The sequence below is a fragment of the Lontra canadensis genome, unplaced genomic scaffold (assembly GCF_010015895.1).
Source record: "Lontra canadensis isolate GAN:19392208 unplaced genomic scaffold, GSC_riverotter_1.0 scaffold184, whole genome shotgun sequence".
In the NCBI taxonomy this organism is placed as follows: domain Eukaryota; kingdom Metazoa; phylum Chordata; class Mammalia; order Carnivora; family Mustelidae; genus Lontra; species Lontra canadensis.
The window spans coordinates 1,332,120-1,349,054 of NW_022631178.1; the positions used below are offsets into that span (position 1 = coordinate 1,332,120).

The following is a 16,935-nucleotide window of genomic DNA, read 5'->3' on the forward strand; positions in this document are numbered from 1 at the left end:
CACCGGCCGCGTGTGTCCACACGCACACGGGGCCCCGCCGCGGTGTGCATGCGCACGTGCCCCCGTGCCAGAGCCCCATGGGCAGAACAGGTACCGCGCACCATGCCGCGCGCGCACACCTGTGAGCAGACGCGCGTGCAGAGACGCCGCGCACACGCGGATGCACACGCGACGATGTGTAGACACGGTACAGATGCGGCGCACTTTCGCCGCAGGGCCCGGGCATGGGAGCGTGGCCGTCCGGTCGGAAATCTCCAGGCGGGACACCAGGAAGAGCCGCTGGTGCAGCCAGAGGTCCCTCCCTGGAGGGAACCCGATTCTGTCCTCTTAAGACCGTCCCCTGATTGGACGAGGCCCACCCACAGTCCGCCGGCGACAACGTCCTCAGCCTCACGTCAGCGATTCGACCCCGATCTCGCTGGAACGCCAGCCCCTGGCCGCCGCCGGAGCAAGGCCTGCACGCCCCCCGGGACAGCGGCCCTCGGCATCCTCTTGGCTTCCCCGGCGCCGAGGAGAATCTCTCCGCCGGCGCGGCGCGCGCTGGGAGAGGGAGCGCGGGCCGCCCCGACGCCGGGCGTCCTATTTCATGAGGCACGACCACGTTACCCGGCGTGGGGAGGACGCGCCCCGCCGCTCCGGGGGCGGGGCTCGAACCTGTCATCCCAGACCCGCGGGGTCTCCCCGGGTCCCCGCGGCGGGCCGGCGGCGGCGGCCGAGTGCAGCCGAGGACGTGCGTGCGTGCGTGCGTGCGGGCGAGCCCACGGGGCGGGGCGGCGGGGGGGCGGCGCGCGGCGCGGCGGGCGGGGCAGCGGGCGCGCACCGCCTCCTCGCGCCGGGCCCCCCCGCGCGCGCGCGGCGAATGGTTCGGCCCGGCCCCCGGCTCATTGTGCTCGCCTCACGCCGGCCCAAGATGGCGGCGGCGCTGCAGGCCCCGGGCCTGTGACCACAAAGAGGAGCCGGGGGCCGGACGGGAGCGCCGCGGCGGCGGCGGCGGCGGCGGCGGCGGCGGCCGAGGCCCAGGCCGGGCGCACCCCCCCCCCTCAGCCTCCCGCCCTCCCGCCCGCCCTCCTCCGCCCGCCGCCCCGCCCCCCGCCGGCGGCGCCGCGCCCCTCCCCCAACCGCCCGACTAGCATGGTGCGGCGGCCGCGCGCGCCGACATGGGGGAGAAGCTGGAGCTGAGGCTCAAGTCGCCCGTGGGGGCCGAGCCCGCCGTCTACCCGTGGCCGCTGCCGGTCTACGTGAGTGCCGCCCCCGCGCCCCGCCGCGCCCCGTCCCCCGGCCCGGGCCCCGCGGCGCGCCGCGCCCGCCCGCGGACGGGGCCGCCGGGATCCCGAGAAGCCCCCTCCGGCCGTCCTGCGGCTGGACGGCGCTGCCCGCGGCCGTTTGCGGCGCTGCCGTGGCCGGGCCGGGCGCGGGGGCTGGGGGCTGCGGGGCTGGGGTGCTGACAGTCGGCTCGCCGCGCGCGGCGTCGGTTGGGTCGGGCGCTGTCAGCGGGCTCGGCCCCGCAGTGGCCGCGCCGCTCTGCGTCCCCGCGGTGTCGCGGGCAGGCGGCGGGCCGGCCGGACCCGGGGCCTCCTCGGAAGATGACAGGCCGGGCAGAAATTTACCGGGGCGGCCCCGGGGTACTGCGGGGGCGCGGGTGGGCGGCGCGGGTGTCCGCGTCCCCGGGGCCGCTCGGGCCGGGCAGGCTGCCGTTGGGAGCCGGAGCGCGGCGGGCGCCGTGGGCGGGCGTCTTCGGGGCGCCCTTCGGCGCGCACGCCGGGCGGGGGGACGGGGCCCTCCGGGGGACCCGGCGGGGAAGCCCGCGCGCCCCGCCCCTCACGCGCGCTCCGTGTGTGTCAGTTTTTGGAAACGTCGCGGCCGGGGGCGGGGTCGGGGCGCGGCGACCGCCCGGGAGCGGGTGTTGGCCGCCGGCCCCGGCTTCTCCGCGGTTTCCAGCCCGCCGCGCGCGCCGAAGCTTTCTATTTTTGCTCATCCTGCGGCCGGAGGCGAGGTCGAGCCCGGGCCCGGCTTTTCCGGCTGGCAGCGCCGGGGTGTGTGTGTGTCCGGCCGCCCGGGCAGGGGGCAGGGCGGGGAACTGCCATCCGAGGTGACGAAAGCGGGCAGAACCTTCAGAACTCCAACCGTTCCTGTTCCCCGCCTGTCCCCACCCTGTGACAGCGCCCCGCGTGCACCCGCCGGCTGGCCAGAGCCTTCTGGAAAATGGAGTTATTTTACCTCCTTAGCTCGCGCGCCAGTCTCGCTGCGGGAGCGCTGACGGGTCCGCCCGATCAGGCGATCAGGCCGCTGTCAGCCCTCGGAGCGCTTTTCCACCAGCGCTGCTCTGTCCTCCCCGCCCCTCCAGGCCTGCCTTTTCCCGAAAGTCAGGAAGATGGAACGGACAGCGGGGAGCTTTCTGACCCCGCGAGGCCTGGCTGGGACCCATGTTGCTGTGGGTATCAGAAGTCCCTGTCTGTGGCGCATCCTGCTCCATCTGGTCATCGCCCTGTTCAGCTGGCTGGCGGTGGCCTTGGGGGGGCGTGGTTAGGAATAAAGCCGCTCTGAGCCTGGGGGGCGGGTTTCTATGCAGCTTGACTTCTCACCTTGGGACGTGCTGAGGGAGGGCGGTGGGGCCTGTGCCGCTGTGTGTGACACTTGTGCGTCTCCCAGATTGGCTCTCCTGGGCATCAGAAGAGCGAGGAGATGCACTGTGACCCGCTGTCTGGGTCCTGGACACGCAGAGACAGCCGCAGCGGCCCGTCCCCACCGTCCTATCTGGGGTGGAGCAGGGCCCTCAGCGATTCGTACCCGGGGTAAACAGTGCCTTCCGTGGGGGGCCTGGCGGGACCAGGCTTCCAACCAGTTATTGGTTCTGAGCTGTGTCTTTCCCTCTGGCCGGGACCTCCCTTGGCAGGGGAGCAGGGCCATGCTGCCCGCTGGCGGGGCGCTCTGCCTGACGTCGGCAGTTCCTCTCCTGGTGTGGTTGTCCCACTGCCCGGCCAGGGGGCAGGTGGCCCTGCGCGGTCCTCAGCCAGCCGCCGCAGGAGGCAACACTCTTGGTACAAATTTGTAGTGAGGTCTGTTCACTTTCCGTAACCCTGCTGATGGGGCCGGCTTTCTGGTGGGAAGCGGGGTGGTGATCTCGGAAGAGGTCCTGCTTTGTGGCGATTCGATGGTGACTGTGCTGAGAAAATGGATGACTTCATAAGTCAACTTCCGAGAAGGTCGGATTGTCCCTTGACTACACGTGCGAGATGACTGGGCCGGTTCGTTCACGGACCCATGCATGCTGCCAGCACCTACTGGATGCTTCCCGTGTCCCTGGGGGTGCAGAGGACGGTGGACGGTGTTTGCATTCTCCCGTTACGTATGGGCGTAGGGAGGTAGGAGCTCTGTAAACCCACAGGTTCAGCGTGGTGTGTGCCGTAGATAGCTGGGGGTTGAGGTGGTCCTGGAGGGAGGGGCTGCTGCTTTTGCCCTGGGGGACATGTGGGTGGCTTCTTGGAGACGGGGCATCTGTAGGAGGAAGTGCCAACAGCCACAACCAGCCACTCTGGGAATTGTTCCCCTCAGAAACAGGCTTTTTGGGAAATTGACAAATAGGAGGGAAGGTGGGGGGAGGGGCAGGCTGCGTTTTGTTGCTTTCCTGACTCAGAGTTCTGGGACACCCACCCGCTGTTCAAGGTGGCTCACGTCTTACTGGGAAAACCGGGTCCCGGCTGGAAGGGAGGTCGTGGTATTTTTGGCTGCCCAGCGGCAGGGCAAGAAACTGCGAGGGGGTGGAGTGGTTCATCCCCTCCATGACTTATTAAGCCTGTGGGCGGCGGAGCAGCCGCAGCGTGACTGTCCCCGCCTCCAGCTCCTTCCCTCTGAGCTGTCCTGCCCTTTCTGCCGGGGGTGAGTGGGTGAGCAGAGGTCCCCCCCCATGACTCAGAAGGCATTTTCTGACGCTGACCTGCTGTCCCGGGAGCCCTCAGGTGGCCACCAGGTTAACCCCAGACAAGTCGGCGTGGGCGGAGCAGCTGCTGGGAAGGGGAGAGGGACTCTCGGGTGTGTCGGCTCGTTTCCCTCGTCTGGTCTCTAGGACCCACGTGCCTGCCAGGGCTCTGTGTCGGATGCGAGGGCGCGGAGGGCGCAGGAACCTGGGGTGTTCTCCGGGGCGGCCGTGGTGGGCTGCTGGGGGTCTGGGAGCTCTGCCTTTTTTTCTTAAACTGTCAATATTGAGATAATCGCAGATTCCCTCCAACCCATAAGAAGTAACGGGGGCGCCTAGATGGCTCCGTCAGTGAAGCGCCGAACTTTTGGTTTCGGCTCAGGTCATGATCTCAGGGTGGTGAGATTGAGCCCCAGGGTTGGGCTCTGTGCCCAGCAGGGGCTCTGCTTCTCTCCCTCTGCCCCATGCTGTCTCTCTCAAATAAATCTTAGAAGAGAAAGAAAAGGGAAGAGAAGAGATCCTGTGTTCTTACCCAGCGTCTCCCAGAGAGCCACGAGTCTATCGTTGGCGTGGGTACAGTCAAGCTACAAGGCATTTTGGGGGCCTCTTTTGAATATGGGGACCTGTGGGCTGCCCAGCTTCTGCATCTGGGAGATACACTGGGGCCCCCTGCTGGGGCTGAAGGACAGGGAACAAGTCACTACCCCGTGAGGAAGTACGGTTTCCATGGGAGCCGCAAATGCACTTCTGGGAGCTGCCGAGAAAGTCAGGTCCCCCCATCCCTGCTCGTGGGCTTCGCAGTTTTAAAGACTAAACTTACATGGCCCCGAAATACTGTCCCACTGCGAAGGGGTGAGAACAAGGGGCAGGGGGCGTTGCGCGGAGAACCCCCCCCCCCCCACTCCCCCCCCCCCAGGAGGACGGGGCCGAGCCAGCTGCTCACCTGTGACGCATGATGGCTCGCAGGGAATGTCTGGGCTCTGTGACGCCAGCCAGCAGTGACTCACCAGGAAGGAGGGCTTGGCTCCTGCTGCCACCTCCGCCGCACCCCTCTTCAGGGGCCACGGGGCTGCTCAGAGGACAGGGCCCGCCAGAACTGCAGCCCCCACCCCTCCAGGGCAGGGGAGCCCCAGGCAACGCCCTCCCAGCAGCGCGCCAGGCCTGCGGTGTAGCCACTGACAGATGATCACCAAGAATTGACGTGCGAGCCCCCGGTGTGGCCACAGTCGCTGTGTGGTCTTTAAGTCCCCTCTCTCCTTGTGCCGCCGCTACTGCGGACAGCAGGCCCAGAGCCCCGGGGGTGCCCGCTGCTGCATGGACACCAGGGCTGGGAGCTGGGAGGTCGTCGCCCCTGCGCGTCTCTCCCTGTGTGGGTGCGTGCTGTCTGAAGACCCGGCCAATTGCGAGCAGAGGTCTGGGCAGAGGACCAGCACGTGGCCCCGCGGGGCCCGGCGTGCTGAGGAGGGAGCCCCGCACAGACATGACGAGACCTGGCCTGAGTCTCGCTCCTTGCAGACTGCACGGCCTAGGGTGCAGGCCCCACGCGTGGTTTAGTGCTGCGAGATGGCTAACGCGGTTTGAGCGGGAGCGCCCTCAGCCTGCCCAGGCTCGTGGCGGCCTGACCCTGGTCCTCGGGCTCTGGCCCTGCCCTGCTTTGCAGTCTCTCCTGAGGGCTAAGTGGGAACTGCAGACCTGACCCCTTGTTCACCTCCCAGAGCACCATCAGGAGCTGCCCTCTGCCTCGGGGGAGCTCCCAGACTCTTCTTGCCCGCCCTGGGCCCTGCATATTGACCTTCCTCCCCCTCCAGGCTGACCTCCAGGATGGATCAGTGCCGTCCCACCCCAGCCTTCTCATGGTGGTTTTTTGTTCGTTACTTACTTGAACACATGGTTTGTCTTTTTGGATTCTTGCTTATTTGAACCAGAAAAGGTGCTGTCACTATAATTATTTGAATTGGTGTTTTGCTCCCCCGGCTCAGCTTAACCATGAACTCAGAAGTGACGCTCTCTGTGTCAGAGCGATTAGGAGTGGGCGTTTACTTTGTCACAGGCTCGTGTCATAATATCTGTGAAAGGGCAGCTTCTGGATGAAATTTAAGGTGATTGTCAAGATAGCAAATTAACCATGTTGAGTTTTGAGATGTTTAAACAGATTCGGACTAATGTGTTACATTCCGCACTGTGGGTGTTGTATTACACATTTTCCTTATTTCTGAGTGAGAAATACGAGATTTCAGTGGGGGAAATATACTGTAAAATTCATGGAATTATTAACGTATTCAGAAGACTTGAAGTATCCTGTCCCCGCCCCCCCCCCGCCTTTTTTTAAAGTAAGCTGTAGGCCCAACGCAGGGCTTGAACGCACAACCGGAGGTCAAGGGTTGCATGCTGTCCCCACTGAGCCGGCCAGGCACCCCTAAGTGTGTGATCTTTATGGCACTCCTGCCAAGTGAGAAGACCGCGGCAGTGTCTCCAGCAGGTGCATGGGAAGGCCTTGGGGTGGGGGGGGGCGGGCTGAGGGCCGTGGGCGGGCCCAGAGCACACACACACCCTGATAGCACCTTTCCGGTTTGTCTGCATCTGGACGACCTTCTGCGTCTGACCTTTCTGGGCAGCATTTTCACACTTGGAAAGGTTTTTATTTATTTGAGAGCGTGCACAAGGGGGGAGGAGAGGGAGAAGCGGACTCCCCACTAAGCAGGGAGCCTGCCGCGACCCTGGGATCGTGACCTGAGCTGAAAGGAGTCGCTTCGCTGTCTGAGCCTCGCAGGCCCCCCGGAAAGGATTTCAGACGTGCATAGACTTGAGTTCCTGTGCCCCTTGCTCAGCTGCTCGTGGCACCAGGACCCCAGCCCGGGCTCCGCGCTGAGGACACTCGGGACCCTGCCCCCCCATGTCCCCGCCTGCTCGGGTCCAGCCCGGGGCCCCAGTAGTGTTTAGTTGTCCTTTGTTCCCAGCTGTAACCTGCGGCTGTCCCTCCCAAGGCTGGCCCCTGTCGTGACTTATCCACCCTGCAGGGGGCCCTAGTGTGTGGTTAGAGGCTCCTGCGCTCTTGGCAGGAGTTCCGCGGGTGGACGCTGGGTCTCCTCGGGCACCACATCCGAGGCCACTGGCACCTTCCTGTGGATGGTGCTGACCTCGAGCCCTGGTCTGGGTGGCACTGCCGGGCCCCTCCCCCAACCGTGGTCAGGTTGTTGCTGTGCACCCGGAGAGGGGAAGGGGCCTGTGACTCTGTCCGGGACCCTGGGGGGCCTTGTCTACACATGGGGGACCTCCCCCTTCCCTCCACCGCCCTCCCGCCGGACTGCAGTTCCCCTCCCAAAGCCCTGCGTCTGCCCCCCTCACTCAGGGACTGTGTTCTCCTGCTGGTGGTTCAGTCTGCGAGGACCTTGTCAATCACATTCTGGGGCTGTCCCCGGGAGTGCCTCCAGGCTTTCTCCTGGGCTTGAGGCCTGCCTGTGCCTCTCAGGGGACGCATCTTTACCACCTGGTGCCCAGGCTGTCCCCGCTCATCTTGTGTTTTCTGTGCCCCGGCCCTGGATCCCGCCATTCCTCTGAGGAGCCTAGTTCCTTTTCAGAGCCCTGCGGGGGAGAGAACCGGGGCTGAGGAACAGCGGTGCAAACCCGCATTTCAGTCCGCCAAGGAGCTGTGGCCCACCCAGCCCTCGCCCCTGCTCCGAGGGCTCGTCTCTCCACGTGGGTTCTCTGGGGTGGGGGCCTCCTGGTGGCGCTCGGTTTTCCGCCGGGTGTGGGCAGCTGCCGTGGAGAGGGCCTGGCCCCCCCCCCCCCCCCCCCGGCCCAGCGCGTCGTTGCCCGCCCGCTCCCGGGTTCCCGGCGGCTGCAGAAGTGCATTTTGTCTGGACGACTGTGCTGCTGCCGCTTCTGCTTTTCCACCTGGGTCCTCCTCCCTGCCTTCGGCCCGGAGGCCTGCTCCTCCTCAGCCAGCTTTTTGTCCCCTCCTTTCCTCCTGGGTCACCCTGTGAACCCTGGCCGTGCGCAGTCTGTGCCCTGGGGGCCGTTGCTTGGCCTGCGGTAACGGGTACCACAGGGGGGCGGCGGGGTTGGCACTGGGGAGGGCCCACTTCCTGGTCGGCGGCCCCGGCTTCTCGCTGTGTCCTCACGCGACCGAGAGAGTTCTCTGTCCCTTCATCCCCTTACAAGGGCACTAGTCCCACGGGGGTTCCCGCGTTCGTGACCTCCCCTAACCTTAACATCTCCCAAAGGCCCTGTCTCCTGATACCGTTCCACGGTGGCAGGGCTCCAGCGAGTGGACTGGGGCGACCCAAACATTCTATCCTTACAGTCTCCCTGGGCCTCAGTGTCTAGCCCTGTGGCAGCCCCGAGAGCACTTCCGTCGGTGTCCATGTTCCGCCGCGGCTGCCTGGGAGTCTTGGTGGCAGACCAAGCTGGCTTGGCTGAGCCCAGCCCCTGCCTGTGACGGCCCCGCTTGGGCGCCGTGCTCCGTGTTTGTGCTCCCTTGGGAGGCCTGTGTCTGTCTCGCACACCTCGGCTATGGCCTGGCCCGTTCTCAGGTGTGGTTGGCGGGCTGCCCTCCGCCGCCTTCCCGGAGCCCACAGGGCAGACTCTCTGTTGCTGCCACCCGGCTCTGCCCTTGCTGGGGTGCAGACGTCTGGGCGGCCTGGGGACGCGGCTGGCCTGATTCTCTGCAGGCTGGGATCCCTGCTGCCCTGCGTGAATTTGCTCATTTTCACATGAAAGCCTTTGCCTTCTTGATGCTCAGGTCCTGTGGGTCTGCTGTCCTCACCACTGCTCCCTGACCCCGCTCCCAGGTGCATGGGCACATGGGCAGATGGATGAGGCTTGAGCTCCCCAGCCTGGCCCCGGCCCTGTGCTCTCCACACTGCAGGGCTCCCTTCCGGACTGAGTGTTCTGGATGCCTGTTGACTTTGCACTGTGTCCTCCTCCACCCCCACCAGATCTCTGCCGTCAGAGCCCTGCTGCTGAGGTGGACAGACAGCGGACCACAGGCCTCCTGCCCGTCCCATCCCCCCACCTTCATTCCCTGTCCTCTGCCCCCTGGAGCTGTGTTTGCACATCACCGGCCTGTCCAGGGCAGTTCCTGCGGGTGGGGTCTCGGGGCCCGCAGCCTTCGCTTCACCGGGATCCTATTAGAGATGCAGGTTCCCAGACCCGCAGAGCTGCTGCACGGGCTGCTGTTGTGGGGTCGAGGGTGGGTCTGTGCTCAGGAGCTCTGCGGGGGATTCCGACGCGCTGTGTGGCTGCTTGCCAGCCCGCCTCGGAGGGCTCGGGTTTGGCCTCCGGCTATGATTCCTGAGGGAAGCCGAGGACACTCCCTGGGTGTCATTCTCGCTGCCAGCAGCAGTCAGGGATGTGGAGCCGGAGGGTGGGGTCCCCCTCTCCCCGTGCACACCCCTGTGTTCAGCTCTTGGTCTCTCCTGGCTTCTGCATCCCGCCTCTCACCGTACGCCCTCGGCCCCAGCGCCCTCCAGTCGTGCAGACGCTTACAGTGCAGGAGGTCTGAGCGCTCAGCAGCCTGCGTGCATGCCCTTGCAGAGGACGTCTTGAAGACCCTCCTCTCCACGCTTCCTGGGCTGGGGGGGGGTCTGCACACCTGCCGGGGACAGGCTGGTGGTGGAGCCAGACCTTGAGTTCTTGTCCCAACGCTTGTCCCCAGGGTACAAGAAGGGGCCGGGCCTGGGCTAGTGAGGCAGCTGGGGCTCCCCATGCGCTCTGTCCCTCGGTGCGTGCGCCCTCCATGCACCGTCCGTGCCGGGCAGTCACACAGCCACTGGGGTTGAGGAGCCAAGTGGTAGCAGCAGGGACAGAATTTCGTGTCCTCTGCAGGTGTGACGACTGCCCCATGTGGCGTGCAGTGTAAGGCAGGAACAGGTTGTGGTTGTCACGGATGTTTCCATGAGTCCCCGAGGTGCAGGGCCTAGCCTAGCGCCGCCTGGCGCCTGGTGCCCGCTTCCCAGTTAGCTGCGTCCGCTGAACGGGCTTTGCGTGGAAGGGCCTCTCCCCGCGGCTCTGCGTGGGTGCTCTGATGCCGTTAGTGGCGAGGGAGTGAGGTGGTCCTCTGCAGGCGGACATTCCTCCTGTGGCCAGCGCCAGGCTGGGGACATGGGCTGTGTGTGTGCACAGCGGGGTCCCAATAAGGACACCAGGGTTCCGGGGCTCCTACGATGGAGGAGGAGGACAGGGGGTATTCCTGGGTCACGAGACAGGGGTGCTCATGAATGCGGGCTGCCAAGGGGCCACGCTCAATCTCACGTTTCCGGTGGCTTCTGACCTCTTTCTCCAGAAGCCTGTGGGGCAGTAAGGAGAGGCCGCAGCCCCGACGTTCCTGAATCATTCATGGTGATCGGCGCATCTTAAATTATGTACCTCGGGGCCGCTGGTGGCAGCTGGCCTGTCCCCTGAAGGGTCGTTCTGAGACCTTTAGAAGCCCAGTTGTGAATGTCGTGCTTCCTGGATCAAATTCCAGGCACCTCTGCCTTTCCAGGTCTAGGGTCTGGTGTGAGACAAGTCAGCCGGGCGGGCTGTGTGGGTTCCTGCGAGGCCGGGGGGGAGGGGTGGGAGCCCCGCATGGGCCCGTGCCCTGCTGGGGCACCTTGGGCTGCTGTTTGCCCCCACCCTGCCGTGCACAGGGCTGTGCCTCTCCTCTTGTGACTGCTGGGCCGACTGGAGTCACACCCTTGTGGCCAGGGTGTTGCTGGAATTCCCAAATTCCCGTCAAGTCCTGCTGCCGCAGACCCTTTTCTCGTGGGCAGTGCTCCGGCCGGCCGGTCAGCCTTTGCACAAATGTATCGGTTAGCTGTGGCTGCGTAACAGATTCATCCCCAGTAGCAGCATAAGGCAACACGCGTTTATTATCTCGTGGTGTGTGCTCGGGAATCCCGCAGCAGACATAGCTGGGGGGTCCTGGCGTGGGGTCTCTCATGAGGTTTTGGTCAGCACATAAGCCCCTGGGGCTGCCTCATCTGAAGGCTGGGCCGGGGCAGGAGGAGCCATTCATGCTGGTGCCCTTGCTGGGCTGCTGGCGGGAGGGAGGCTTCCCCTCCTCACCACATGGGCCTCTCCATGGGGCCGCCCGTGGCCTGGCAGCTGGCTTCCCTGGGGCGAGTGACTCGAGAGAGAGAGGGAGAGAGAGAGGGAGAAATTTGGTGGAAAGTTGCAGACTGACGACCTTCCCGTCTGTCGTTGCTTGTCCTTGTGCTGTGTGGGTCTGACGGTCTCTTCTGGAGACCCTGTGACACCTTGCGGGGCCTGCTGGGCTCTGCGGGACGGTCAGTGCAGCCGTCAGGTGAGCTCCCGCCAAGGCCGTGAGTCTGGGTCCCGCGCAGGGTCGTGGGGAGGCAGCAGGAGAGGCCATTGGACGAGTGTTTCCTCGGCTCGGTGCCTCCCTCCTGGGCTGGGGCTGCTTTCCGGGCGCCATTGCTCATGTGGAGGTCCATCAACAGCTTTGTCGGAGTGAAAGTCACGTACCAGATAACTCACGCGTTGAGAGTGTGCCGTATCCACAGAGTTGTGCGATCCTCACGACTGTCAATTCCAGAACCTTCCATCTCCCCCAAAGAAACCCCGTCCCCATCAGCAGTCATCTGCCACCTCCCCCCCATCCCCGGCCCCCGCGAGCCCCCTTCCCGCGTGTGGAGGAGCCCAGTCTGGGCGTGTCGCACGCGTGGACTCACACCCTGCGTGCCCTTCTGTGTCTGGCCCCTTCCCTGCGCGTCGTGGGCTCGGGGTCCGTCCTGGGACAGCGCGTGGGCTCCGGCTGGTGGCCGGGGACGCTCTGTGTGCGGGGGCAGGTTGTGTTTGTTCATCCGCTGGTGGACACTGGGGCTGTTTCCAGCTTTTGGCGGTGAGGAACGCTGCTGCTGTGAACGCGTGCACAGATTTTCGTGTGGATGTATGAGGTTTCTTTTGGGTGTGTGCTTACGGGCGGAATGCTGGGCAACATGGAAATTCCCCTTAAACGTTTGAGGAACTGCAGACTGCTTTCCAGAGCAGCTGCACCACTTTCCGTGCCCACCAGCCGGGTGTGAAGGTTCTCTTTCCCGCCCCAGCGCTCAGTGTCCGTCGTTCGGACTCTGACCATCCTTGTGGTTTTGCCTCGTGTCTGTTCCTGGCTCGGGGTGGAGCGTCTTTTCGTGTCCTTACTGGTCTTACTGGCTGGCCATGGGGGTGTTTTCTTGGCAGCAGTGACCGTGTCAGTCCATGCTTTAACGGCCCTGCTGTGTTTTCGTTTGGAGTGGTTTGCGTTCCGGGTACTCGCAGGCACACACGGGGGGTCCCGCGGGTTCCAGGCCCCGCAGTGAAGCAGGTGTCGCAGGTAAACATGGATTGTGTGGTTTCCCAGTTACGTACCGTGGTCTGTTCAGTGTGCCGTGTCATGATGGATAAGGAAGGCAGTGTGGACTCCTTAAAGAGAAGACACTGCGGGTAATGCTAACGTCCCCTCAACGTTTCAGCGAGGCCGCGTCACCGCAGCAAACGCAGTGAAATTAGAAATGTCGCGAGAATTCCCAAATGGGACGCATGGACACCGCGGGAGCCACTGCTGTGGGAAACAGTGCCGATAGACGGGCTCATCCCGGGTGGGCGCCGGCCCCGGGCTTAGAAAAGCGCCCTGTCGGCTCAGTGCGGCCCGGTGAGGTGTGCCTGTGGGGATACAGACGCTGCCCCAGAGAATGACTTGCAAAATTTTCCTCTTGTTCTGTGCTTTGTCTTTTGGCTTTCGTGATGCTGTCCTTGGAAGCATCGCCATTTCATTCTGATGAGGTGCAGCTTACCTGTGCCCTCTGCCCCCCCCCACCGAGGTTTATGTGATCATTGTGGGAAGCGTCACCGCCAGGCAGGCACCCTGATTGCCCTCCCCTCCACCCTGCCCGCTCCTCGCCGCAGCGGTGGGTGCTGCTGTGTCTCCTGGCCTTGCTTCAGGCCCCTGCAGCCTCGTCAGAGGCACTTGGGGCATGTTGGCGCTCAGCGTCTCCGTCTGCAAGATGGACTGCTGGCCGTGCCCGCGGAGGGCTTGGCACCACCTGCATTCCACGGTCGTGTGACACACTCCCCTGCGTGTGTCGTGCACTCTCCCGAGCTCTGTGGTTGCCACCTCACTGTCGCTGTCAGGTCTCCTGCCTCACTGGTGCCCGCGTGGCAGGTGTGGACCTGGATGGCCGAGTGGACAGGCTCGCCGGGTGACGGGCCCGAGGACTGCGGTCACGGCACGTGGCGGACGGCAGTGCACGCGGGCACGGGGCGTTCCGCGGTGTGGGCTCTCAGGCGAGTGGTCTGGCAGAAGGAACTGTGGCTTCCCCCTTGTTTCCGATGCTCTGGCCAGGTCAGGGAGATGCCCCGGGGAGCGTGGGGGGCTCTGAAGGTAGCAGCCGCGGTTGCTGGGGTGCGCGGGTGAGAGGGGCTCCGTGCTGGCCGGGAGCCGTGAAGACGGGGCTGACGTGGGCGGAGGAGCGGTTTCCTTGTGGGGGTCCCCCAGCTCCTCCCTCCTTGCGCCCTCCCGGCGAATTGGAGCACTCGAGTGTGTCCCCGCGTCCTTGGGACCCAGGCTGGCATGGCTCGCCGACAGAGCCTGGGCTCCCGTGTCAGAGGCCGGGGGTGTCCGCCGGCTCCATGTTCCTTCCTCAGGACACAGGGGCAGGTAGTGCCGGGCCTGCCGTGCCCGCCACCTGCCAGGAGGCTCCCCTTGTGGCCAATCCCCGTTGTTCCTTTAAGACCTTTTGAAGTTGGGCTAAAGCTGGCGTCCCGGGGCTGCTCATCCCCATCAGCGGCCCCACCCCCAGTTTCTGAGTCGGAACCGTCTCGCCCCACCTGCGCCGTGTCCCCGTCACAGGACCGCAAGTGATGTGTGTCGTTTGATCTTTTGTCAGTTGGAGGATGTTACTAAGAACATGAAAAATTGGCTCTTCGTTTGCCTTAAAAAAGTTAAGATTTGGCACAAAATGCCACACGATGTGCGATTCTCTTCACATGAAATGTCCAGAGACAGGCAAGCCCACAGAGATGAAAGTGGACTAGCGATTGCCAGGGGAGGAGGGTGATGGCTGCTGGGGTCGGTTATCCGTAGGGGGACGAGAGTGTTCTGGGGTCGCGACTCTGGAAGTGCTGAAAAGCTGCGGAGTTGTGCACGCGAAGCGGGCGAGCTCCATTCTGTGAGAAGCCCCTCCTCACGGGGCTGTCCCCATGGAAGCAAGGTCAGGGTACGCGGTCCTTGGACTTGTGATGACCCTGACCCCAGGCGCTTGCCCCCAGGCGTCTGTCGTGAGGTGGTGCAAGTGGCCAGGGTGTGTGCACAGCCTCCCCGAGGGGCAGCCCGCGCCGTGCTCGCATCGGGACAGGGCCGGAAAGAGGACTCGATGTGTCTGGTCCTGGGTTCTGCAAGGTCTGGGGTCAGTTGGCTGCACAGACCCCAGTGAGAGGCCCGGAGTGAGCCCTCAGCCCCCTCTTTGAGGAAGGAGCAGCGATGAGCCCATGTGCAGTGGGCACCGTGGGGACCCACCGAGATCAGCTGTGGGGTTAGGGGGTGTCTGTGCTCTGGCAGGAGGACGGCCTTGTAGGTTTTTCCCATGGTTGTGTTACTGGTGTTACCTTGTTTCACAGACGGGAAAACAGAGGCCTGGAGAGGTTCCGTAAGTCAGAACCAGGCCTGTGGCTCCCAGGCTACAGCAGCACCTGGGGGGTGGGGTGAGGAGTCAGCAAAAGGGTGGGTGCGGGGCAGGGAGGGGAGGGTCAGGGCGGAGACTCCATCCCAGGCCCCTGCCCCGCTGCCTGCTGGTCGGGCGGGTTGGGGAGGGCAGTGTTGCAGGAGCAGGTCTTCCCAAGGGCGGCATGTCCAGCCTGGGCAGGGGTCCGGGAGCAGCACGTCCTGGCCCAGGCCAGGGCCGTCTGGTAGGGGGTCCCGGTCCCTGCCCTTGCATCACTGGAGGGTGTAAACGTGTCCCTTTGTCTTTCAGGACAAACACCACGACGCTGCTCATGAAATCATTGAGACCATCCGGTGAGTGCGGTGCCGGCCAGGGTGGGTGGGGTCTCAGGGGTGGGCGGTGCCTGCCGGGGTGGGCGGGGTCTCAGGGATGCCCCCCCCCCCCACGCCAGCCACCCCACCTGGGCTCTCCGGCTTATGGCCTGCTCTCTGAGCCCGCTTTCTGAGCCCGCTTTGCCCTGCACGGCTCCTCGCGGTGAGCGGCCTGGCAGACTTGGGAAGCAGTGACCAGTCAGAGGAGTCCGGGCCTTCCACATGTGGCCCCAATCAGGTCTCCGTGCTTCTCTGAGCCTCGGATCTTCTCTGAGGGGCGTGCGGAGCTGGCAGGGTGTGGGGCTCCCCCACCTCCACTCCCCACCTTGCTTCCTTCTCCTCCCCCTGGGATTTGGTGCTGACTCAGCCTTCCGCGGCTGCTCCTTCTCTCAGTGCCCCGGTCAGCCTCTCACCAGTGTGTTTCTGGGGTGTGCAGAGAAATGCCGGCCCCCCCACCCCCCGTGGGGGTCCTTGACAGAACCCACAGGAAGGCTGTCCGCCCTTCTGTTTCTAGCGGGCTCTCTCCCATGCTGGCCTGGGGTCTGGAGGGAACCGCAGAGCACTGGCCATGGCTGCTGGGTGCAGTTCCGTACCTGCTTCTGGCTCTACAGTCTGTGGTCAGGGACCCTGTTGTCCTCGTGTGTCTGCGTGGCTGTGGTCTCTGTTGCCGTGTTGTTCCTCAGAATCCTTAACCGCGTGGCCACCACCTCGGGCCCCTGCCGTGATGCCTGCAGGAAGCTGCCGTGGCCAGAGGCAGGGCTAGGCGGGCGGTGCCCCGTGAAATGGCTGGGATGGGAGGGCCGGCTGTGATGGGAGTCCCTTTCCTGCCACGTGGTAGCGGGGCCACGAACCCGGGGTGCTCTCGCTGCCCTAGCCTGTTTGATTGGCTTGGGGGCCCACCGATGCCTCCTCGCAAGACTGTTGTCAAATTTAAGTGAACTGATGTGCGCAGCTGCTGTAGTGCGGGCCCGAAAGCAGTCCATGGTGTTAGCTGTTAGCGGGGTGCCGTAGTTCGGTTTATGGTAGTTTTGAAGAGGGCTGCTGGTTGGGACGTGGGAGTACGGAGGTAGCAGGGAGGGCTGGGAGTCAGGCGGCCTGGCGTGTGCCCCGGTGGCCTCTGTGCCTGTTTGTCACGTGCGGAGTGGGGCGCTCATCCCTGTGCAGCTCGGGGCTGGCGTCCTGCCCCGCTGCCGGTCCAGCCCTTTGCTAGTCCACTGTGGCTCTGATTTGCTTATCCTGGTAACTCCTGATGCTCCGCATCCTTTGCCTGTTTTCAAAAGCTGATTTTACTATTGAATTTTCACTGATCTTTACATATTGTCATTACCAGGCCTGTACCAGGTGTGTATTCTGCAAATGTTTTCTTCCGGTCTGTGGCTTACCTCTTCGTATCTTTTTTTAAGATTTTATTTATTTGTCGGAGAGAGAGAGTGAGTATGAGCAGGGGGAGGGGCGGAGGCTGTGCAAGGAGCCCGACGTGGGGCTCGATCCCATGAGGCCTGAGCTGAAGGCAGACGCCTCAGTGCCTGAGCCTGGGCATCCTACCTCCTCACGCCCTTAACAGTGTCTTTGGAGCAGTGGGTAGCTTAGCTTTGAATGAAGTCCGGTTTGCCCACATTGTTCTTTTACAGTTTGTGGGGGTTTTGCCTCCTAAGAAATAATAAGAAATATTTGCCTAATCTGAGGTGTCACGGGTTTTCTCCTATGCTTTCTAGAAGTTTTACAGTTTAGGTTTTCTACGGAGTTTTTCCATCCGTTCTGAGCACATTGTTCATACGATACGGGGTATGAGTTGACGTTGACCTTCACGCATACGGACGGCCGCTAGCTCAGCACCGCTGTGAACGAGACCGTCCTTTCTGTGCACAGTTCTCGCATCACCTTTGTCCAAGTCAGTTGACGGTGCGGGAGTTGGCTCACTTCCAGGGTGGCTTCTCTCCCACTGGCCCACGTCTGTCTCCTTTCACCAGAGAAGACCTTGGTGGCCTCATGTGTAGAGCAGGCGTCCCAC

At 64.0% G+C, this 16,935-nt stretch overlaps 1 protein-coding gene across 5 annotated transcripts in view; it reads left to right on the forward strand.

Annotated features, from left to right (window-relative positions):
* The first annotated feature begins 1,064 nt into the window (after positions 1 to 1,064).
* DOT1L (DOT1 like histone lysine methyltransferase) overlaps positions 1,065 to 16,935 on the forward strand; it is a 57,808-nt gene continuing 41,937 nt past the window's right edge. For all 5 annotated transcript variants that reach the window (XM_032847111.1, XM_032847109.1, XM_032847113.1 and 2 more), the window contains exons 1-2: positions 1,065 to 1,238; positions 14,863 to 14,906. In XM_032847111.1, coding sequence (XP_032703002.1) covers positions 1,158 to 1,238; positions 14,863 to 14,906 — 125 coding nt within the window. In that variant the 5' untranslated portion in view covers positions 1,065 to 1,157. The remainder of the gene's footprint in view (positions 1,239 to 14,862; positions 14,907 to 16,935) is intronic.